Source organism: Arvicola amphibius, chromosome 2, assembly GCF_903992535.2.
Source record: "Arvicola amphibius chromosome 2, mArvAmp1.2, whole genome shotgun sequence".
Lineage (NCBI taxonomy): Eukaryota > Metazoa > Chordata > Mammalia > Rodentia > Cricetidae > Arvicola > Arvicola amphibius.
In genome coordinates this window covers 18,674,858-18,699,620 of record NC_052048.2, presented here as the reverse complement: position 1 = coordinate 18,699,620, position 24,763 = coordinate 18,674,858, and the positions used below count along the sequence as shown (strand labels likewise).

At 40.5% G+C, this 24,763-nt stretch overlaps 1 protein-coding gene across 1 annotated transcript; it reads right to left on the bottom strand.

Annotated features, from left to right (window-relative positions):
* Positions 1–205: 205 nt before the first annotated feature.
* Positions 206–20,150, bottom strand: Styk1 (serine/threonine/tyrosine kinase 1). The gene is made up of 10 exons (XM_038319844.1): positions 20,021–20,150; positions 12,864–13,020; positions 12,442–12,576; positions 10,770–11,036; positions 9,701–9,882; positions 6,693–6,776; positions 4,331–4,545; positions 2,091–2,131; positions 1,348–1,444; positions 206–410 (listed from the first exon to the last, which is right to left on the bottom strand). The coding sequence occupies exons 2-10, from the start codon at positions 12,925–12,927 to the stop codon at positions 206–208; spliced, it is 1,290 nt and encodes a 429-aa protein (XP_038175772.1). The 5' UTR covers positions 12,928–13,020; positions 20,021–20,150.
* Positions 20,151–24,763: the final 4,613 nt, after the last annotated feature.

Here is a 24,763-nt window from a genome sequence, read left to right as displayed (position 1 = left end):
GCAGACAGTGAGTCTTAGCTCAAGAGTACATGGTGTTTAGAGGTAGAGCCTCGTCCAGCAGCATTTCATATTTCTAGGAAAATACATAGGGAAAGATGTGGAGTCCATGTCCTTTTTCTCCCTTTGGGGCCCATAGGAAGTACCTTCTCTCTCTTCTTGAAGGAACTTATTCCAAGTACATATAGTCTCTTGTCTGGGGGCATCTTCAAAGGACACTGTAGCTGTAGGAAAGGTTCTCTGCACGGATGCCAGCCACATCTGCGTACAGTTCAGGCACCACTAACTCCGGCACTTGCAGCACAGCCTTGTCATTTGCAGATCTAGAGGCAGCTTCTAGGCGCAAGCACAGCTCTCCAGGTAACGGACGGCTGTCCTCACTCCAGTGCCAACAGCATTTCATGATGCTGTACCTGAGATGGGAACAGCAAAGACAACTGTGAAAGGAACATAGTTCCTCTTCAACAACCAGATGAAAGCTCTTTGATCTTTCTGCCCCATCCCCCATTGTATTTCCAGAGACTGGTACTCTACCATTCTCTTTAGATCAAGTCTCTCAGCGTGGTTTTCTTTTTTTTATATAATAGAATGCTGGAGACTTTTCAGACTACAAAGTGACAGAAGAGTTCTGCCTTCTCCACCATGAAGTGCAAGGATAACAGGGCTATGAGTAAACTGTTAATTCCCCTCTATGGTGTGATGAGTGGAGCTTTTAATCATCTCGTTTACCTTCTCATCAGCGTGATAGGTTCTTTTAAGGCCAGGCACTTTGTCTGAAGGCCTCTTGTGAAAGCAAAAATTAGAGTCCTCAGTGATTGCCTCAAAATTGTAAGAATGTGTAATGTATATATAATGTATACATAATATATGTGTATGTCATAAATGCATATGTGATAAGTATACATATATGACATATTTATGGCTTGAGCCTGAACTGTCCCCTTCAGGCCCATGTTTTAAGTTTGATTCCCCAGCTTGTCACACTAGGGGAAGTATTTGGAAGTTACAGCCTCCTGTTTCCAGCCTTTGTCCACTGTCTGCTGGTCCACAAGCATATGAACAAGCTGTCTATGTGCTCCCACAACCTCAGACTGAGTGTCTCTGCCCTGCCTTCCCCACTGTAATGAAACTGAGACAAGCAGCTTCTCTTGGATAGTTTGTCATGATTAGAAAAGTGGCTGATACAGTTGTTGAGCAGAACTGCTTTTGTTTTGCCACATGCTTCATTTAAGGCTGTGCATTAGCATAGAAGGACAGTGATCACCCAAGGCACACAGAAAAAGGTGTAGTGATTAGGGACCAAACCATGATTTCAAATGACAGAAGCTCAAGCCTGTAAGAGCCACTTACATGGCATGTGTGCAGCTGCTGGGTCTCTTCATGATTTTCCCTCTCTGGAGATACTGTAGAATGCTGGTGGGAGGGACTTCCGGGTATGGTGGTGCCCCTGTCAATACACAAAACATGAAAGCAGCAAGAAACCTTCTAAATATGAAGTGAAAATCACTCCAGTATCCATTGACCGGAGACAGCGGCCTTTAAGCCATAACCATGGGAAAATACTGTGTACAGTATAGTTGCTTCCTGCAGATTATATAAGGATACAGTGAATTTCAGAAAAGTTGTTCTGGAGAAGAAAGGTAATATTAGAAGTAGTTTTAAGGAAAGTAATAAAACATGGCACAACAGGAAATAAGACCTGCCTTCCACTCTTTATAACACAAAAGGAGCTACAGTTTCTAAATTGAATGGATTAATAAACTTGAAGAAAACATTCTCATGTTTATATAAGGTTTCTGTAGGAATTATACTTTGGTTTTGAATACATTCTATGGAGCTGGTATGGTCTGGGGGAAAGAAAGGTAAAGGTATAGTTTGGGGGAAAGAAAGGTAAAAGAGAAAGCTAAAGAAAAAGAAGGTCTAGGAGAGAGAGAACAAAATGAGTCAACATTTACATAGAATTTATTGGAAAGAGGCTCAGAGTCCATGTCAGTCCAATGCAGTCTGGCCTGGGCTGAAAACACTTCCTCAAAGCTCTAACATTCACCCTCCAAATGAGCAAGCTTGCCTGTTCACCTGGAGGTCATCCTTACCTAGAGTCACCATCTCATAAAGCAGTATCCCAAAGGACCAGCTGTAAAAGAAGCAAAGTCATCCATTTAATTTCTACTTTTATTAAAGCTTACTTTAACATCAGCAAGGGAATGAAGGAGTCAAAGAGAGCTGAAGTGTTTTAGAAAGAGGTGAAGTCACAGAGTTTATTAATGAACATTCCTGCCCATGTCCCTCAGAATCTCATCTCTTTAAGGGCTGAGTCTATATCCCTTCTTCATAATACATGTTTGCTGTTGTTATTAGCGTATGAGTGTTCAAAGATCCACTCAGTAAAACAGAATGTCCCTCTTTATCTTTTTCATCTTTTCTTCCCTCTGTGCTCAACTAAGCACAAAGCAAAGAGGGATTCTTCATTTAACCACGAACGACCACTTTCTCAGTGGATCTATTTATTCAAACATAGAAAAGGTACTAGTAAACTTTAGACATTTGAACAGGGAATTTGGCTAATCAGTATGACTTGAGAGGCTCATACTTCACTATTAATATCATCATTAAATTAGTGGTATTTTATAAGTAAAATTGCCCACAGTCTGTTGAAAGGCAGGTGTCAGGGATACATCAGCGGAAGCATCCTAATGGACTCATCAAGCCGATGTTTCAATTCCCACTGCCTCTTGTGATAAGGACACCAAGGAAGGCCTTCTGCATTGAACTTTTGCACCTCTTCAAACAGCTGAGGTACATTATTTCCAAAGATCAATTTCAATTCTTTACAGTCCTGATTATACCAGTTGTAGATGTAATTACAGTTAAGTGATCATCTAAGTGCTATAGATGCTACTTAAATATTTGCATAAGATGTATCTTTAAAAATAAGTTGAATGTTTTAAAAGTCTATATGAGTATGCTGCTAAACGGAAAATGTTCTGGAATAGTACTTCACATCTGTAATCCCAACACTTGAGAGGCTAATGAAGGAGGGTCACTAGTTTAAGGACAGTCTGGCTACACGGGGAGACTTATTCAAAACAAAACAAAAATGAGGCAGGTGTGATGATGCATGCCTTTAACTGCTGCATGTGGGATACAGAGGCAGTCAGATTTATGTGAAACTCGGTAGTTTCTACATAACAAGTTCCAGGATATCCAGAGATATATAGAAAGGCCGTCTCAACTCCAGCCCCACCCCAAATAAAAAAAAATTAAGTGAATAACATATCACAAAACTGTACTGATAAGTAAAATTGAGATGGGGAACCTGGGCAGTAGTGGTGCATGCCTTTAATTCCAGCACTTGGGAGGCAGAGGCAGGTTAAGCTCTGCAAGTTCAAGACCAGTCCAGTCTACAGAGTTATATTTAAGACAACCAAGCCTACACAAAGAAACACTGTCTCAATTAATTAATTAATTAAATGAGAAGAGGAAATAAAAGTCTCAGGTTGTTTTAAAAATATTTTCAGGTCTCTTATTATATGTACTAAGAACCATCTCAAAGTGGCATCCAGCCATTTGTCATCATTGCAACTATTCAGACAAGAAATAAAGCTTATATCTGTGCATTGTGACCCTGCATTTCAGAAGGGAATACAAAAGAATTGTGGCTTAGGTGCTGCTTTTGCATGTTCAAGACCCATCACAAAATGTATATTTTTCTCCTTAAAAATTCTGATAAATAAATATGCATGCATATTTTTCACTAAAATGTGATTTGGGAATGAAGACATAGCTAAGTGACTAAGAGCCCTTATTGCTTCTGCAGAAGACCTGGTGTCAGTTCCTAGCACACATGTGTTGGCTCACAGCCCCCTATAACTCCAGTTATGTGGATCTGACACTTTCTTCTGGCTACCAAGAACTCTAAGACATACATGGTGCACATAAACTCATGTAGGCACATGCACATAAATAACTTAATATTTTTTTAAAAAGTGACGAAATGTGTATAAATATTTTACTTCAAATTCTTCATTTCCTGACTCATAAGTGTAACCATGCCCTAAAGGTTAAAGCAAGGCTGCTAAGGTAAGTCCTCCAACATTGATTTGAGTAATATTTTCACTTTTTTCTTTCCTATTAAAATCTGCTAATGTAATTCACAAGAACTACCAGAAAAAGCATTTTTTAAATAAATTGAAAGCAGATGGCAAACGTGTTTGCTTGACAGTGTTTGATTTCAAGTAGAGATCTGATTTGCAGACATAAGTGACTGCATGTGCAATCACATTCTGGGGGAAGCACCAGACTTCAAAGAGAAGAATTGTCAGCAGAAACATACACATCTCCTCTGATGCTTGCAGGTTTCAGGAGAAGACGTTCTGGAGCGAGCCACTTGAGAGGGATGGTGCTGGTGCGCGCAGAGGAGATGGCCCCTTGGGTGTGGACTTCATAAGCCAGGCCCAATCGACAGAGTTTGACAGTCAGGTCACTTTGTATCAGGATGTTCCTGGCAGCTACATCCCCATGAAACAGATTCTTATCCTTCAGGAATTCCTATCAGCATATGATCAAAGGCAATCAGCATTCTGAAAGTCATAGTTCACAAATAAGATAGTCTTGGGTGGCCTTCAAAAGATAAGAAACTTCTCTGCTCCAAACACTCACATTAATCAATGAGATCATTTCTAAAGCAGGATAAGGGATTATATTTTCTCACCTTATGATCATGGATTACCAATCTCAGTGAATGATCCAAATGGCACTAACACAGGAATTTAACTTCAATGCTCAGGATGGATCCTGCTGCATCACGTGTTCTGTGTGAGCACTCTGCAAATGTGCTACATACCTACTCCTAACACTGAACTCTGAAAGCATAATTGCATGCTCTGTGTCAACCCTAGCCCCTCTTGATTGTACTTTCCTTTCAGATGGTACTCAGTTCAATTCTGGAACATATATACAAGGTTCAAATTATCTCATTCTGTCTTTCCAACTAGATGATGTTGGAAAACCCAAAGGAATACAGAAAGTCACACACTCATTAGGTGATTGTTGACTGAAAGCCAGTCTCTTAACTCATACCAATTCACTAATAGATCTTAAGTCAGGCTCCAGATCAAAATTCTCTGAGAACTTGTAAAAACAAAGTTTAAGACTTTTAACATAGACTTACAGTCACCATCTAGAAAGAAAAAGGGAGTGACTTGTAGTATAAAGGAACAAAGGATTCTGGTGTGGTTAGAAAAGGAGGTGAAAATCAATGGGTCTGGCAATGTGTGCTGGATCAGCTCCTTTTGCCTGAAGCCACTCAAGCTGTGTGTGACTGAAAAACCAGAAATCTGGGGTTCTGACTACCAAACAGACAGAAAAAGGAAATTTAGAGGGTTAAAGTGATAGTGTTCAGTCACTGATGAAGAAGGAGACCACGATTAGCAGTTTTCTGTCTCCTGGAAATTTTTAGAACCAAGAAATTAAATATAATGAGCAGAATTAAGGAATGTATAAGAAAATTATCCTATAATAAGAAAAATTGAAGAATGTATAAAATTTAAGGTCATTAAAGATAACAGAAAAACATAGCCTTGCCTCCAGGCAGGTGACACAGGTGCTTGATGGATACATCAGTTTGATCAGCACACGCCTCTAGGATTGATACTTCTGAGTTTACAATTCAGGAGGCAATGTAGGATAAAGCTCACAACTTAGCAGCACTGTGACTAGAGATAACTAACTGCTGTGTGATGGCCTCCTCAGCCAGTGGGAGTACCAACCAGAACTACTTCTCTTTACTCCCTTTACTTCCTTTTTATTTAAATACCTGATGGGCCAGGCATGCAGCTCTTGATTTGCAAGAGGCCATGAGTTCAATTCCCCATACTATCACCACTACAAACAAAGAGTACTGATCCATTTCACACATTGTGGTAGCAAAATTCAACAAAACTTAAAATCATAGTTTCACAGAGCCTTGATTTTTATATATAAAATATCTATTTGAAATATACCCAAATAATTTCACACATATAGTTATATAAACTTCCTGAATAATTTTGATAAAGATAATTTTTTTCTGAAGCCCTAAATTCTTTAAACCTCTTTAAGCTGGTTAAAAAAAAAAAAAAACAGTTGGCCTTTTCTGTTCTTTCCTTTCTCTTCCCCTTGTTCCTTATTTTCTCAAGTTTATTATATACATATGTATGTGTATATATTTCATATCACATCTATTATCAAAGCAAGTCTCCAACCAAACACAATCTGAGCTACTCTGCCTTATTTTGGGGGTATAAATCTGTATCTTTCTTCACCCTTTCATCTACTTGCTTTCTCCCCTATCCCTATATCTCTTCCATCGTGTTCCCCTTGTTTCCTCTTTGACATGTATATGGGTTCAGATATCAAATTAATCTTGACCCCAGCTTTTGAAACTTAAGTAAACTTTCACATCCTTCTAGTTCAGTGTATCAGTCCTAAACTGGCTGTCTTCTGCCTGGAATGCCTTATACTGAGTTGTATTACCTAAATAATTTCATCAATAAAAAACTGAAAAACAAACTGTCAGTGAATAGACTTCACCTAGCTTTATCTAATTATCTTAAAAATATATATCCCATTTACAATTACATGGGAAATACAGCATAAATACTAGGCTGCTAAGAAACTGATAAGAAACCATCAGTGTCTGTTTAAGCTGGCCTTACCAGGGCCAGAAGAACCTGCTTTCCGATGTGGTATATTTGTTTTTCTGTGAGGTCATAGAGCAGGCCATCCATGGTCATCACATCCTAAAGAGACAGAGGAAAGGAAAACATTATATAACAGTGACTTAAGTATACTTTCTTTTTTAAATTGTAGTAAAGAAACTCTGAAATGCAGATATGAAAGCTAAGGACAGGGATTAAGAATCAAAGAGAGAGGGCTGGAGAGATGGCCTGAGGGTAAATGTGCATGTCACCAAGCCTGATGACCTGAGTTCCACCCCAGGCTGCACGTGGTTGAGGCACAGAATTGACTCCCACAAATTGCCCTTCTACTTCTATGTGATCCACCCCCACAGGGGAAAAAAATGTAAAAAAAAAAAAAAAAATACGGTATTTATGTTTTTTTTCTATATGTGTGAATATTTGCTAGTATGTAAGTACATGCACCACATGCATTTCTGGTGTCCTTGGAGACTAGAAAATAGCATCTGACCCCTCCAGAACTAGAGTTAACCATAACTGTGACCCTCCATGTAAACGCTGGGAACTGAATGAACGCTGATCCTCTGCAAGAGCAGGAGGCACTCTTAGTTGCTGAGCCATCTTTCTAAAAAAAAAAAAAAATTAATCGAAAGACAAACATTAGGTATGTTCACATATGTAAAAGAATGGGGTTCCCTAAACAGCAGAAATAAAAAAAACAAAAACAGATGAACAACAGGCAAGAAAATAAACAGGGATGACACTCTCCACGGAATAACACAGCTATGCAGAAGGCCTACATATGCCGGTGTCTCTGTTAAAACTTGGTGTTCAAAAGTGAAAAAACCATAGTTTTTCAAAAAGAAAAAGCTCAAATCACAAACAGAGTTGAGGAAATTCACCATGTGCAGTTTCTCATCAGTGCCTGATAGCTGCTGCCTTCAAGACTTTCTGAATGGTAGACCTGAGAACTGTAAATAAATAAATGGCTGCATGTGGTAAGTACCACAAAGGAAATGTGCAGCATCTGCTAGGCCATGGGTTGGTAGGAGGAAGATGAGAGCCACCTCAAGGATAGAGGAAGATGGGGAGATGAAGGATTTGTGGATATAAACTGCATAAAGAGGTGCTCCGTGTAGTAAGAAAAGCAGATGCAAACGATCTGAAATAGAGAAGATGGCAGCTCTGAAGAGTGGGAAGTTGCTTGTTATGGAGAGTAAAGAAGTGGCAGAAGGATAATATCTTGAAGGATTTAAATTGACAGGGTCTATGTTCTCGTATTCACACCATAGGGTAAAAGACTTCATTCAACAGGTGCCTTTCCCACACACTTCCAGTTATGTGATGATCAGCCTCTGAGCGCTAAATTAGTCTTGAACTGACTCATAAGCAAGTGAGAAACCAGGGTTTCTTCAACTCTTCAGGAAGGAACATTTAGCGAACGAAGTATATTATTATTACTCTTTTAATTTTTAATAGCTTTTTACTTTTGAGATTATAATATAATTACATTATATGTCCATCCCCTTACCACCCTCTAAACCTTTCCATGTTTACCTCCTGCCTTGCACTCATTTAAATTCATAGCCTCCTCTTCTTTAATTGTTTTTACAATTGTGAATATATGTACTATGTATGTATATTCATAAATATATAAATACAGCCTGTTCAGTCTATATGTAACTTGAATGTGTATGTTTTCAGGGCTGACCATTTGGTACTGAATAACCAATTGTTATGTTCTTCCATTGGAATCTAGAAACTTTTGAGCTATTTCTTTTTTTAAGATTTGACACACAAACACTTATAGCTGAGCTTCTCCCTTGTCTGCTCTAGTATACTAGGGTACCTTCATGGAATGAAAAATACACTTAGCAGGAACAACAGAGTAATTATTATTACTGAGAGTGGTACATCGTTCTGTCATTATCATTTTTAGCAGCTACCAGTTTGATATTATGTTTTATATACATAATGTCTTTAACATTTTATGATAATTTATTTATAAAACTCAGATCATAATTAATATTCCAGGATAGACATGATGCCACATGTTTTTAGTCCCAACACTTGAGAGGCAGAGACAGGCAGATTTCTGTGAATTCAATACCAGTCTAGTCTACATAGCAAGTTCCAGTACAGCCAAGGCTACATAGAGAAACCCTGTCTCAAATAATGGCAAAAAAAAAAACAAACACAAAACAAGACAAGAACAAAACACTTTGCCAAAGTCAAAGTTAGTCAGTGGAGGCAAACCTTTAGACATATTTTGCCCAACAAGAAAGTGATCAGCCACAAGTGTCTATTTCAAGTCACAGTGCATAAAATTTTCCAAAATAAAAAGTTCATTTTCTGTTTTCCCTGCTACATGTCAAGTGTTTAATATCATTTGTGGTTAACTGTGCACATAACAGATATGGAATATTTTTTTAAGTCTGGGTCTCATGTAGCTGGGAGTGGCTTCAAATGAATGTATAGTTGAGAATGATCTTGAACTCAAGACCTTTTCCGGAGCTGGAATTATAGGTTTATGCTACCATGTACAGTTTTACACTGTGTCGGGGATCAAACCCTTGCTGTAGGAATTCCTATAGCCTTTAAGTTACCTGCCCACTTGGGCGTGGCCTCTTAAACTATATATGCCATTGTAAAGCACGCATCCAGCCTCTTTTCCAGCTGTGGGGTTCAGTTGCTGTTCCCCATTTGAGCAGAGGACTGTGATTTGTGAGTCTACCCCTAAATAAATAACCTTTTTTATTATACTCAATTCTGAGTTAGTGTGGGATTTCTGTTTTAGCATCCATCTTCAAACCCTGGGCTTTTTGCTAGACAAACATTGTGCCAACTGAGCCATATCCATAGCCCTTAGCTAAAATTGCTTTACACTTACACAATCATAGTTCCATTTAAACATGGTAATTGCTTCACCCTTATATTGTCTGCATATTTTGTCATTCATGGTGTTAATTGATGCACGAAAACTAATCAAAGCTTTGATCTACTAGTGCAGCTTCCCTACTGCTCACCTTACGGCAGGTCCAGAGAAAGCTGAGCAGGTCCCCTGGGACCACATCTTCCAGCACCATGTAAAGTGGCAGCCTTTCTGTGCAGCATCCTTCCAATTGTACCAGGTTCTTGTGTTTCCCCAGGTACTGATAGAATTTGATTCGCCCTATGAAATCCTGGGCCTCCTGGAGTCCAACGGGTTCTATGAAAAACAGAAGACCTGGGTCAGTGAATAGTCAAGTGCAGCTTACGCATAGGGCACAAGGAGCAAAGGGCATGTGCAGGTGATATTGTTTAAGGCCCCTATGGAAGAGGGACCAAATGTAGAAGTGCAGTCAGAATGGGGGCAGACGAGGGACCACGTAGAAGAGAGTAATACTCAGCCAATGATCCTTTAACAGAAATAATACAGAGTCAGGGTCTTGATATTCGGCTGCCTGAATAGACAGTGTTCTGTTCATATTATGTCACTGTCTGGGCCTTTTGATGGATGTTTTTGCTTATGTTTAGCCCTTACTTGTTTTAAGTTCTATGTATCCAGGGCTAATGATGTATACAGAGAGAGAGAAAGGAGAGGAGGGAAAGAGACACAATATCAAGAAAGGGTATAAGGACCAGAAAGATGGTGAAAGTCGGTGACTGGTGACATGGAAGCCTGATGATTTTTCAGTCACTGGAACCCACAATGGAAGGAGAGAACCAACAACTGAAAGTTAACCTCTGACCTCACACTTCTGTGACACACACCTGCACTCACACATACATGCCATGAATGCACATGTACACACACACATACACACAAATAATAAATTAATTTAAAAATAAAAGGTATCAAACAGTAAATAAAAATAAAAAAACAGTCCCATAACTCTAGGCCAATAGCATCTACTATGGAAATGTCTACTTGACAGGCTTCCATAGGCAAGGGTAAGGCAGAAATCTAAAGACTGAGGAAGAACAACTCTGCAACCAGCTTCCCTTATACACAATAAGCATATCTTCTGACACATATCTTAAAGTTAGAAGTTGCTGTTAATATTTACAGGTACAGGCTCACCACAGAAAGAGTACGAAATCTTCATACTTTACCTGCTAAAACCTTGAGAACAACACTCCTTGGCGTAGGGTGGTCCCTGGTGGTCATCATGGCGTGATAGAGGGTCCCACAGCTGCCACTGTGGATCTTCTCCATAACGTCTGAGAGTTGTTCTCTGGGTACCTGCAGCTTAGCCAGGGGCGGTGTGGCTGCTCGTAGGAAGCTTTCCACAGTGGTCTCCTTAAGAGGCAGGAGCACTTTTTCTCCTTGTTCTGCCACCTCCTGGCTTAGGTCCCTAGATGCAGGTACAGAGGCAATACCTAGAGCAAAGAGACAAAGTCCAACACCTGTTCCCTGCCCTGGGGACACCAGAAAATCAGACTTAACAAACTGGTCAGTCAGATTTCTCACTGAATAACACAGGAACATCTGATGCTTCTCAGTGAATGAATACCAACACTAAGCTTCTACAACAGTAACAATAATCCCATTACTTGTAGAAAAACTAAAGATGAAGACCTGGAAACTGGTCATGTTTCTTTCTTATCATCCTTGGGATTATCTTCAGTTTTCACATGGATGTAGTGCAGAAGCAGGACAGTTCTGAAAAGGAATCCACAGCACAGGTACCCAAAGGTGGTAGCCACTGTCTTCAGTCAGTCCCATGACTTCCAGAATTGAAGGAGGCTTATAGATAGATCCTCAGCCATCAGCTGCTGCTTTTCTTCTTTCAGGTTGCCCTCAAAAGTGAAATTATTCTATATTTCCATGACTCTTAGTTGAAAGGTCTTCTGAGACTATCTCCCATCCATAACTACCTTTCTAGTTGACTAAGAAAGCTTCCTTCTTAAATTTCCAATCATTTGTTAACAGTTCAGTAAGTATAGCCATATACCATATATTATCTGTGGGTTGAGGTTAGGCATAGTTCATAACCACCTAAGATTAGTTTCTAATCATAGGATGTACAACAATAAGAATGTTTGAGGCAGCATGTTATCAGGGAAAATAACAAAAGTAAATATGATTTTATCTACAGAAGTCAAAAAAGGCCTTTCATATTTGGTAATGCTTAATAAAGGCCTAGAAGTAATTACAGAGCAAACCATGATGACACTATAGTAGAAGGAACAAGATGAAGGCACCAAGAGAAACATGCATGTGGGTATTTAAGGGCCAGCAAGGAAGGCAGTGCAGATGGAAGACAAATGGAATGACTCTCCGGAGAGATATGGAAGAGGCAGAGAGTCCAGATCATATAAGGTCATGCGAAGAATCTTGCTCTTTTCCATTCTCTGAAATACAACAAGCTATTGGAGGGTCCTAAGCCATGTGAATTGAGAGACCAAGCAAGGCATTCATGAATTATTTTGTGTTGTGAAGGGGGAACTAGACAATTAAAAATTTAGAAGGGAAGCCTTTGATCCCAGCACTTGGGAGGCAGAGGCAGGCGGATCTCTGAGTTCGAGGCCAGCCTGGTCTACAAGAGCTAGTTCCAGGACAGGCTCTAGAAACTACAGGGAAACCCTTTCTCGAAAAACCAAAAAAAAAAAAAAAGTTAGAAGCAGTTATAGAGAAAACCTCTGGGAATGCAATATGTGAGTGGCGTGGGTTTGTAATTCATAAGATCTTGCTATGGATTAGACCTATGAAAACCTTGGCCTATGACTTTCTTAAAATCAGTCTTCCCTGAGCCGATGCCTAGCTCCATGGCTTGAGTCTTACCCCGGGTTCCAGGGTGCTGCCTTTGGGATCTCTGTCCCCTAATAAACAGCCACAGGATGATTGCAAGGAGGATGAGGAAGCCGCCAACCAGGAGAGCTGGAACGATGATTACTTCATACTGATGCTCCTGGACAACTGTGTAAGCCATAAACAGAAAGAGAAGTAAGGGGCCTGCAAGTTCCTCCTACCCATCGTGTCTCAATGCTCCTGTATCCCCTCATTCCCTCACTGCCCGAGGAGGGCAACCCTGCATCTTAGATCAATGAGGGTCATTTCCTCTATCCTGATCTGATTGGCATGTATCCCCCACCACAAAAACGATATCTGCTAGAAATGAAAGCAGCCCTCCTCTAGAACCATCCAGAACTCAGTCTCTATTGTTTTAATGTCAGATCGCAGGCAGTTGTGTTCTCTGCTCTTACCACACAGCTTATCACTGAGGCTGCACTCCAACAGCACCCGGTTGAGGCGACCTTTCTCTCCCATCGCCACAGGGCCAGCCTCCTATGCTAGACCCACAGAGTGTGCACAGGGCACAGCAACAGTGACACGTTGTACCCAAGGACTGTATGTGTTATTCTATAAAAAAAAAGAGCACATGTATAAATTTTAAGTACACCTATGAATCTCTAGTTAGTAAGCACACAGTGCCCTTTCTGAGCCATCAAGTTCTTTCTGCTCTTTTGTTTGGAATTCAGGCTGAAGGAACATTCTTTTTCTCTGGAAGCATTTTCCTTTCTCTCTTTTACAGAATACTGGCCTTGATTTCTTCATTTCATTGTTACTGAAATTATTTTAAAGGCATGCTAGACTTCTGTGACTTCATGCTGCAATAGGGAGCCACAGCACCATCCTGACCATTGGTACAATATATACCCCCACTACAGCCCCAGTACATGCTAAATTCCTTTCAGCTGCATATCACAGTTTTTACACATAACATTTCACTCTACCTTTACCCAGATAATGAATGAATATTTGACAAATGTCAAAAGAGATTCATGTTTTTGCTTGCCTCTTTTGAGATACCTGCACCCTCAGAACAAGTAAATAGACAGCATTTATCAATGAAAACTTTCATTCCTCATCTCTCAAAGTTTGTGTGGACCTCCTCTATACCCACCAGATGCAGTCAAACAACTTCTAATGCACATTCTAATCAGGTAGGTCACAGACTACAGAAAGTTGTCATTATAGAAAAAGCTGCCTTTATTTTTCTTGATCTTTCAAAAAAGAAAATGCATCTATACATAAATGTGTTCCAAATATAGAGCTGAGGAGTTAACTCAGTACGTAAAGTGCTAACTGTGAGTGCCTGAGAACCTGTGTTTGGATCCCTGGAACTCGTGAATCTGAAATCCCAGCATTCCTCGATGAGAGGCAGAGAAAGGAGAGTCCCTAAGGCTTGCAGGCCAGCTAACCTGGTACACACTGCAGGAAAAATAACAAACAGAACCTTGAAGGCAAAGCGTGACACAGGAGGATGTCTTCCACATTAATGTGGAGGCCTGCAGGTGCTCACACACAAAAATACAATCACAACATAAAATGTTATAGCACGAAAATATTCCCCACTCCAGTTACCAATTTTCCAAATAAATTAGTTATTTGTTTCTTGTAGGGCATTCTTTTTATTATTAATATAGTTTGTCCTTTGAAAATTTCATATAAGTATAAAATACATTCTGTTCTCTCCCACAACACAATACAACACACACACACACATGCATGCATACACACAAATCTTATTTTCCTACTGCCCCTGCCAGCACCCTACCTTCCTTATGAATCTTGGTCCTTTATTCACTATGGCTATCCGTCTGACCCTGAGTCACCAGTAGGTACATACATGACTAAATGCTATGCTTCCCACTCTGCTAAATCTATTCGCTGACAATAAATCAGTAGTGAGTGGTAGGGCCCAAGGAGCCCCTTCTCCTTCCAGAGCTGACTGTTGGGAGCATCTGACTGTGTGGACCAAGTCTAGTGCTCACAGACTCAGCAGCTATGACTGAGTGGGTCTTTGTCTAACCACTTTCAACAACTTCATATCACCCATACATCTTTTAAGTGACATCTCCAGACCTGTTTCTTTCTGAAGAGAAGTGATAGTTCCCACTCTTCTATGTATCTGGCAATCTACCCTGTACCCTTGCTCAGAGATGTGGTGGCTCTGGAGTCAGTGCAGACTATTGCTTTAATTCTGACTAGTCTGAAACAGAACACACTGATTTTCCTGCTAAGTAATCCCGGGCAGTCTCATTTTGTAGTGATTTGATAAAAAACAAAACCAGAAGTGCAGCTGACATGGTGTAATGCTAAATGTCTGTTACCCATCCCAGACCTCCTATAGTTACACACTGAGTTTTAGTATTGATGCTAATGATCAAAGAGTTACTTACTGAAGGCCAGAATCTCTGCCCCAAAAGCTTAAGCAAAGATATCTCAAAGCTCCAGCCTCATGCCTTTTCACTTTTCACTGTTCTATGAGTACATGCTGTGAATCACAGCTAACAACTCAGAAAGAAGACAGGGGTGTGGCCTGCTAAGTGGGGTGGGCAGGTGGTGAAAAGTGGCATAAACAGGAGAGAAATTAACCAGGAATTCCAGCACTGGGGAGCCAAGGGCAGGAGGATCTCTTGAGTTTGAGACCACTTTGGTCTACATAATGAGTCTGAGGACAGTCAGTGTACATAAAGAGACCCAGTCTCAAAAAATAAAAATTAAAAGCACACACACATAAATAGAGAGTCAGAAAGAAGGAGGGGGAAGGAAAGAGAGAGAATTTCTGACTGAGTTTGTTCACAGCAAGGAATCTATGAAGCCAGTGAACAATTAGACAGCAAAGACTACCTCATTCATGTAGGTGATGAACCAAACAAGCAAAAAGAAAGTAGTTCAGAAGACTTCAATCCCTTCAAAGACCACAGGCCAGGATCAAAAGAACACAGCCAGAGGAACAAAGGAGAAAGCCCTGAAAAACCACCCCTAAGCTGAGCTGGTTGCTCAGAGCCTGTCTGAAAAGGTCTCAAGGCCATAAACATTCTTGTTTTACTTTCCTCTTGCTTCCCTTTCAGGACCTTATCAGATGTAAGTAATTATTTTTGTTCAGGGAGCAGCCAGTTGAACGAGTTTGGCTCTCTGGGGAGTAGGTGCTAGGAACACAATCTCTCTACACAGTACAAATGGAAAAAAAAAAAGTCATTCAACTCAGACTGTGAGCTCTGCCCAAAAGCCAAGCTACACGCCCAGTAGCACATAAGGAAGTAAACTGAAGTTGTTGTGCACAGACCCCATGCTGAACTGGCTATGGCCAAACACACCTTCTCTCAGTGACCCAAATCCACTGGCCTTCTTCCGCTACCTGGCTGTACAGAACGTCCACCTTAAGATACCATATGACCTTCACTTAGACTTCCTAAGCCAGGTTTTCACCCTGGCTTCTCCTTGTCTCTGGCAGTTTAAGGAAACTAGGATTATTCATACCGAGCAAGGCAATGAAACTGGACGCTAACATGAGAAGGCAAATTCACTCTGTGAAACCATTTCCAAGATAAATACTTGCAAGTAAAGGTATTTGCTGTGCTAGCCTGACAATCTGATTTCAATCCCTAGGACCCACATGGTGGAAGTGAGAACTCCCAATATTTGGCCCCTGACTTCCACACAGACACCATGGCAAATGTTCATGTGTGTATCCATGCACACAGAAACATATATACACACACAGAGTAAAAAGAAAAAAGAAATGTTGAAAAAGAAAGAAAAAGGAAAGATAATTGTATAATAACTTCCAATGGTTACAGTTTGCCAAAAGGCATGTGGCACATAACAAAGAATCATAAAATACAAATAATTTTTTAAAAATTGCACACCAGGCATACTTACTAGGCATCCCCAGATCGCCATAAATACACAAGAAAACTTGACAACCAGAACCCTATCTCCCTCCAAGTTTATATATCAGAAGATACTCACATCTGCTTGTCACGGCAAGAGAATTTGCTATACCACTTTCTGTCTGAAATTTGTAAGAGATTAGAAAATGGTTCTGTCTATTGGTCTGTATCAAACTGAGAAAGGGCATGCTTTGCTGACCGATCCTCTGGGATGGTTCTTCTCAAAGCTTAAAGTGCCTCTTCTAGAAGAATCCTATAGCCAACATTTATACTTATAAAATATAATAAATACATATTTATAACAACATTATATTACTATTTAGAGACTTTTCTTATCTTGTTAAAAAATTGTAGCATGGCTACAACTTTTCTTATATGGACTGCAAAATAGTTAAGAATGTAAAATACTAGTCAGCTACCACAGATAACAAAACACATGTGTTGGAATCAAGGAACTCCTGCAGCTGTGCAGTTCTTTATTCTGCTCCTCATTTGACAGTTGCAAACTATGTTTGTATATAGCTTGCCCACAGTTTGCATGTATCCTTACCTGCCAAATCTCGCCAGGCAGAAGACTTCTACCTGAAACAAGAATTGCCTCACCAGTGGGTTGTTATTCCTTGATTTCTCTCCTCTCAGCTACTTACTTCAGTGTCTTGATTTTTCTACAAAAGTTGAATTCCCCCCCCACACACTTGAATTGAGAATCCATCATACAGTGACAAAGGAGACACAATATAAAGAAAATGAGAATGAAGGGTGAGTGGAGGCCCTAATTAGTTGCAAGACAATATTCTGGAGATTATAGAAGTTAGTGATGATTAGAATTTAAATCTCAATACTAGCTCTCAAACTGCTACATGGATTCACAACACAATCACAAACCACAGGGCGTGTCTGCACCCGTTTCAATGCATCAGAGGCAGGTCTATTTGCAACAATAACACAAAAACCCTTGTTCCTGACTTTTCTTTTTAGTTAGCACAATGTCACTTCCGCACCCCGAGACACAATCACCAATCTACCCACAAATTTCCAAAAGAAACTGTCTCCACCAAAAACACAGTCGTGTACAGGGCTTTGAAAATCAACTTGTTCTGCTGGAGGAAAACCTCTGTGTGTGTGTGTGCTGCGGAAACTTCTCTGGAACGACATCTGACCCTGCTCCACTGAGGTATGAGTCTGTCTGTCTGAAGCTCCAGTCCTAGTCTCAGCATCTGTATAACCACTGTTGTGAACCTACCAGCAAGGTGGTCTTCAGAGATCCAAGTGACCCACCTCCCAGGTAAATACAAGGCTCAAGGAAGCTATTAACAGTTATATGGGCTATGGGACAGAAGACTTGAATACTTTAAATGAGGGAAAATTTTATGGAGAAGGGAGCCCAGGCTAAGAGGGTCTATTTTTGTTTCTAAATCATTGACCTTCTCTCTTCCCCTCCCAAGCTATCCAACAAGAAAACTCGCTTGCTAGAGAGAACACATCCAGTTAGTAGTAAGAGTGAAAACCGCCCAGATCTGGAAGAACTCAGTATAACTTATGTTCAACATCCTGAAAAACAAGTTATCCTTACTAATTTCAGATCTTACATACCAAGCAAATACAGCATGCCAGTCCTTGTGTTAGGCTGTCCCATGCCCAATCAGAAAGGCAGAAACTGAAACATTAGCATATAAATGATGAAATCTTATTTAACCATGTAAATAAATGGTAGATCACGGTTTCATATCTAGGTCCAGCTCTCTTGTTTGTATGCCCAATGTTCTTTAAACAATTGTATGTACATGTGCCTGCATATATATATATGTGTGTGTGTGTGTGTGTGTGTGTATGTATATATACATATATATGTATATATATAGTAATATACACATACACACACCTTCAATTCTACTTCTATCATCTTCTTTTTGAGTGTGAAGATTTAGTTTTTAGGAATAGCAATCTTTTAGTGTTTCTGATAGCTAAGAAGGTGATTTCCCATTATCCAAAGGAACAGAACAACTGAGGACTTGGGGTCCTTAGGCACTTCTTTCATACTCAGGCTCCACCCTTCTCCAGAGACAAACCTGTGAAACAAACCTGTGAGACACCATAGCAGAAAAGACAGCAGAGGTGACCTACAGAGGTAGGCTAATGTAGACCCCAGCCTTCTATATCTCTGATATCTGCTAGCACGATGACATAGGTAGGTGAGGGGCCCCTAGCCCTGCTCTTCTCTAGAATCAAGATTAGAATTATTCTGACATTCTCCCTGTTCCAGTTTCTCAGAGAACTGTGACCTAAAATGAACTTGGGAACCCAAGAAAAAGCCTGTTTGAGTAGAAATGTTTTGATACAAAGCATGCTAGCAACTTTGCCAATGCTTGAAGATCTGCGACGAAAGGCAGAGGAGAGGAGGCTTGGATCAAAATCTGCTGCCTCTAGACAGTTGACCTTGGAAAGCAGGAACGTCCTTTTCAGGCAGATTATCTGCAAGAATCTAAATAAGCTCACAGAAACGTCAGAGTTCACACAAAGAGTGACAATTCACAGACATCACCAACAGCATCAGAGCTCACAGAGTGACAGCTCAGAGGCATCACCAACGGCACCAGAGCTCACAAAGAATGACAATGATGCACACATCTGATTTCCTACAAGGCATTTTATACATTCAAAGCAACTGAGTCTTGCCAGATTTTCATTCTCTCTTGTTTTCGTCGACAATTACATGAACTACCATCTACTGCTCTGAATCCTTAAATGATTAGAAATAATGTAGCTGAGATGCTTTCTCACTTGTCCTCTCCTTACTAGCTAACAGTTTCCCAGAGTCCTCAGCTTTCTACATTTACAAAAGAGCTCTCCAAAGAAGGAGAGAAGGGCACACAACTGCTGCCCACCTCAAACGGCCACATCTGCTCCCATTGTGGCTTCTTTTCCCCATTAGGCCAGCACACCTGATAACCTGCAGTGGCTGCTGAAGCCTCCCTCTCAAGGCTTTCCTCACACACTGTACTTCATCACATTGTGCTGTCAAAGCTTAGTCTCCCTGTTTGATTCATCCTCCTGGACTTTGCCTACCAAGCAGGTGCTTCTAGATCTTTAAAAATCTCCTCACAGCTGGTTGTGATGGTGTTCACTTGTGTTCCCAGAACTCAGGAGGCAGAGACAGAGGCAAGTGGATCTGTGTGAGTATGAGACCAGGCCAACTTGTTCTATATAGTGAGTTCCAGAACAGCTAGGGCTACTGGCTCAAAACACACACACACACACACACACACACACACACACACACACACACACATCTCCTTACAGTTTCCTTCATAAACAAGGAGAACTTTTTATTTCTGGACACTTATCTGTACTCTGTCTCTGGTGACAGAAAGGTTCAAGCAAAGGTTAAGAAGAGAAACCTGAGGACCATGGCTGTGAACACAGAGAGCATACACCACACCCTCCCTCTCAGTCATACACCACACCCTCCCTCTCCTCTCCTCTTTCTTTCTTCCCTGCCTCCTCTCTCTCTCTCCCTCTCTCAGCCTCTCAGGCCAAGCCAACAATCAGGAAGTCCACTCAGCTGCCTTTATCTCAGTACAGTGGCCCAGTAAAGATTCTGTAAACAGAACACAATCACAGGAAAACAACAATAAATATCAGGTCAGATTAAAAGTGTGTCCTCAGGGACACATTAATACCTCCTTCTGCAGAGTTGGGAGCTGAGGCTGAGCGGGTGCCCTCCTGAGGGTGGGTCAGAGCGTCTGTGAGCTAGTAGCGACTACAAGCTGAGAGGTGGAGTCAGTATTGACTTGACTCTGGTAACAGATTTGCAGTAAGAGCTCTGGTTTGGTGGGTGACTCCTGCAGCCCCCAGAACACAACAGCATCTGACCTTGAGGGTCCTCTTCTTCCTCCTCCAAGAATTAGGAAACCCCGGCCTCTCTCTTTCTCTCTCTCTCCAGTGAGCAGTGGAGAAACCGCAGCAGGAAAAGAATCAACGATGAAAGGGTCAAGCTCAGGTGGAGCAGGTTATCCGTCCTTGCCTCTTCCTTGTGACCAGGTGATTCTTTCTAAGAGAAATGGGAAAAAAAAAACAATGTTACTTTGGTAGGCATTGAATAGTAGGTAAGAAGGAAGAATGAACATGAGCAACCAATTGTTTCACAACGGGCTCTAGGGTTACAATATTGACAGTAAAAATAAACACTGGAAATGTTGAGGAGGTTGAACCAGCAGCCGTAGGAGGGTGAGGAAAGATAAACCAGAGACAAATAGTACAGGAATAGTACAGGCATATTAGTCAGATCTGATATTTTGATTTGACATGTCCATCTGGGCTGAAGATGAATCTTCGGGAACTTAGTTTCTGTGTTTTATTTTGGTTTTGCAAGTAAAATATAGAGGCCAGAAGAGGGAATCAGATCCTTTGAACTGGAGTTACAGATGATTGTGTGTGCAAGGAATTGAACCCAGATTCTCTGGAAGAGCAACCAATTCACTTAATTTTATGCCATCTCCCCAATCCTGGGAGCTGTTCAGTGATAGGAAAAGTCTTAGAAGTAGGGCAGAAGGATAGCGAAAAAACTGAAAGAAAAAGAGGAAGAAGAGAGGGATTGGCACACGATGGAAGTGTCCTAACATTTAGGAAACCTCAAGGGAGTAAATTACACCCAAATAGGAAATGTACAAAGGCCTTAAGAAGGAGCAAGGAGGGAAGCAGAAGAATGAGGAGCTGTTGTGGAGGCTTGAAGGAAGAGGGGAGTCTGCAACAGCATGGAAGACAACTGGACAGCAGGTAGGGATCAAAAGTCCATGGTAAGTGACAGTCCATGGTAAGTGACACAGATCAAAGGGAAGCGAGCACAGAATAGTGCAGCTGGACCAGAGTGTTCCCAGGAACATAGGTGTGTAAGGATGTGAGAGAACTGTGTCCAGGCATCTCTCCAAGGCATTTGAGAGATTATGGATGACAGGACTGGGGAGAATGAGTGAAGACTTCCGAGGCTGATTTGTGGACACTCAGCGCTCCAGCAGGACTGTGGTCCTCACACCTGCCTGCACCATTGCACCTCACAGGCACTTTGTGACAATATTATCCCTGCTGCTCATGCCCCACTGCTCCCGGAGATGAGAATGATAAAGAGTACTAGATAATGACTCCACATAGCATCATTCAATAGTGGGAAAGTGTCCCAGAAGATGCTGACAAACAGCAGAGACTGAAAATTCTAAAGTTTAGGAAATGGATTACTTATGTGATCAAAAATAATTTACATCATTACTCCATTGATAACGAAATAAATTTTAGTTGGAAAAAAGTAATAATCTTTCTGAGAAACATAAATTCACATTATAGGTTAGGTAAGATTAGTGGTTGCTTCATAAACTTCCATAGAAAAATCACAATAAAAAAGCTGTGATTTTATGATAATAAGAAAACTGATATGCTGATAAATAGCTAAGACTGGAGGGAGGCAAGTTATCTATGTCTAAATGGTTAACAAATATAAACAAAAATGACTTTTATATGAACTAGTAGTTTTATTTTTATTTTTTAATCCTTGAGACAGGGCCTCACTATGAAACCACAGCTGGCCTGAAACTTATGATATAGACCATACTGGTCCCAAACTCACAGAGATTCACCTGCTTCTGCCTCCTGCATTAAAAGTATGCACTACCATGCCCAGCTTAAGTAGTAGTTTTTGAAAATATATTTAAGCACATGCCTATAATCCCAGAACTTGGGAGGCCAAAGCAGAAGAATCTCTGTGTGTTTAGGGCTGGCCCAATCTACATAGTGAGACTCTCAAACAAATTTTTTTGAAATATGATCAGATATAATTTTTATGTACTTATTTTAGTGAGGCATCAAAATTGCTCTCCTGACCTACAGTCAGGATGGAGTCCTGAAATTTAGTGAGTTCTTCCTGGTGCTTGTTAAAGGCCATTATCTGACCCAGTCTGGGAGACAGCCAAGCTGAAGTTCACAGAACAGAGTTAATGTATTATCTCTTTCCAAAAGCAGAAAGAACGCAGGACAAGAATCAGATTCCTGTGGTGGACTTATCTCAACCCAGTGAAAGGGACATTTCCTAATCTATCAATCTGAACTGATCCTTCATGCTCAGCTCAGAGAATCTGCTAGAAAGTCTGTGAGCGTGAAAGGATCATCAGTCTAAGGTGGTGGCAAGTGGCTGTTCTAGCAAGAGTTCAGAGTAACTACGAAGGTTTTTTGTTTTGTTTTGGCTTGGGTTTTTTGTTTGTTTGTTTGTTTTGTTTTGTTTTTCGAGACAGAGTTTCCCTGTAGCTTTAGAACAAGTCCTGGAACTGGCTTTTGTAGATCAGTCTGACCTTGAACTCACAGAGATCTGCCTGCTTCCGCCTCCCGAGTCCTGGGATTAAAGGCACGTACCACCACCGTCTGGTTTATGAGAGGATTCTCATATATTGTATTTGTGTATGTATATGTGTGCTGCTGGACATAGAAGCCAGAGCCACATTCATTCTAGGAAAGCATTCTGCCTCCAAGCTAAAGGCAGAGCCTTAAAATAAACATTGTTATTAAAGCACTATCAAGGAGTCTAGGGAGGTAGCTCAGGAGGCAGAGTACATATGTGAGGTCCAATATTCAATCCCAGTACCAAATAAATTGGGCATAGTGGCACTACTTGTAATCCCAAGACTTTGGAGATAGATGCAGGAGGATCAGAAGTTCAGGGTCAACCTCAGCTAGATATATGATTGATTGATTGATTGATTGATTGATTGATTGATTGATTAACTAATAAGGGCTGGCAGGTTAGCTCAGCAGATATGGGTGCTTCCCACCAAGCTGACCTGACTTCAGTTAGAGACCTTCAAGTTGTTCTCTGACCTTCATGTTCATGTTCCGCATTGTTACTGCCCTCCAATAAATAAATAAATAAATAAATAAATAAATAAATAAATAAATAAATGTAAACAATTTTAAATAAATAAACAAGCTGGGACAGTTAGTATCTGCAGGTCCTTCAGTGCACATAAGTCATAATGTTATTCATTTACAGACAACTTACCAAGTCAAGAAATTCTTTTCTCTAATTCCTTCTCAAAAGACTCAGACATTGTGCTTCTGAATACCACAGAACCTGAAGTTCTTTAGTGACTGCATCAGCTTCACTGCCACACTCTCAGGGAAATAAGCTCCCCTTCAAAGCACAGACGTAAACACAGACCCAGTTTCTTCTCCTCTTAACATGGTGAAAGACTTCCAGAAAGTTAGGAAAGAACACTTGGGCAATAATCTAATAATCTAATGAAGTGCAAAGTGGTGTGTGCACAGGTGTGGATGTGTAGGGATGTGCTCATAATTCTGTTACATTTGTTTTTTACCTGAACAACCATACAGTAGCCCAGTTGCCATCCTACCATCTCTTGTCTGTGCTGTTGAACCTGTGCACATTACTGCCCCTGCCCCCTTTCCTCATAGGCATTTATAGTTGCATATTAAAAGCAGATTTATCTTGCTTATCCATCATGCATACTTTGGCCTCAGCTCACTTTCAATTTCTGGGACAAATCTCAGAAGTTTAGTAAATAAATCCTGTTTCTGAAATCAAACATACTTGTCTTTAGTGCTCAGTAGCTGTATACTTGGCGTTTCTCATTTTCTTACTAGATTTGTGATGTTATCTGAGTGTAAGAACTGAGTCATCACATGCAAAATATTTAGCATAACACGTAGCATGTGTTAACTAGCTACTTCTACTGCTTATATCTCTCTTTCTTAAGCAATGCAGAGAAAATTCACTAGGTTCTAATTCACTAGAGAAGATTTTGTATTGGCAGCTGGCCATCATTCTAGTATCACACATATCTACTTCCTTAATTCCTACTTGCCGGTATTGTTCTACATAAGTTTGGGCAAGTGTCATCTCTTCGCGGCATTTTAATTCCTAATCTATAAATCAGTAAATCATAATACTAAATCTTAATCCTTAAAATTATGAATCACATAATCATAGACATTCTGATTGGGACAAATATGATAAGTCACATGGAAGTGCACATCTGCAGTCAGAGCACAGGAGGCTAAGGATGAAGGAGGGCCAGACTGGGCTACAAAGTGAGACACAATCTCTAAACAATAGATAAAAGATTAAAGTGCTTTAAAATTTCAAGACCAAAGAATTTCAAAGCTCCAAGACAGGATTATCAGATACTTTTTGTGCCTCCCTACCCATACACATGTATTGCCCCCTCTTCTAAGGTACCCAAACTTCAAGAGTTGAAGCTTAGCAGTAAATGATTTGAGCATCTACTCAACTGTGGCTCTGGTTATTTTAGAAGTCAAGCTGATTCTGCATGTGACTGTTTCATTTGTTGGCTGCATGTTTTCTTCTCTTATATCTATTTTATTACTGTTATACAGAGAGATGATGCCTGACTTATCTTGGGAGA

Bases quoted from the DNA above. Each gene is read 5' to 3' on its own strand.
- Styk1 (XM_038319844.1), bottom strand. From the start codon at position 12,927: ATGGGAGAGAAAGGTCGCCTCAACCGGGTGCTGTTGGAGTGCAGCCTC. The intron at 11,037-12,441 runs GTAAGACTCAAG...TCTTTGCTCTAG, and splicing joins GCAGCACCCTGGAACCCGGG to GTATTGCCTCTGTACCTGCA. The intron at 411-1,347 runs GTAAGTGGCTCT...TTCCCATCTCAG, and splicing joins AGCAGCTGCACACATGCCAT to GTACAGCATCATGAAATGCT.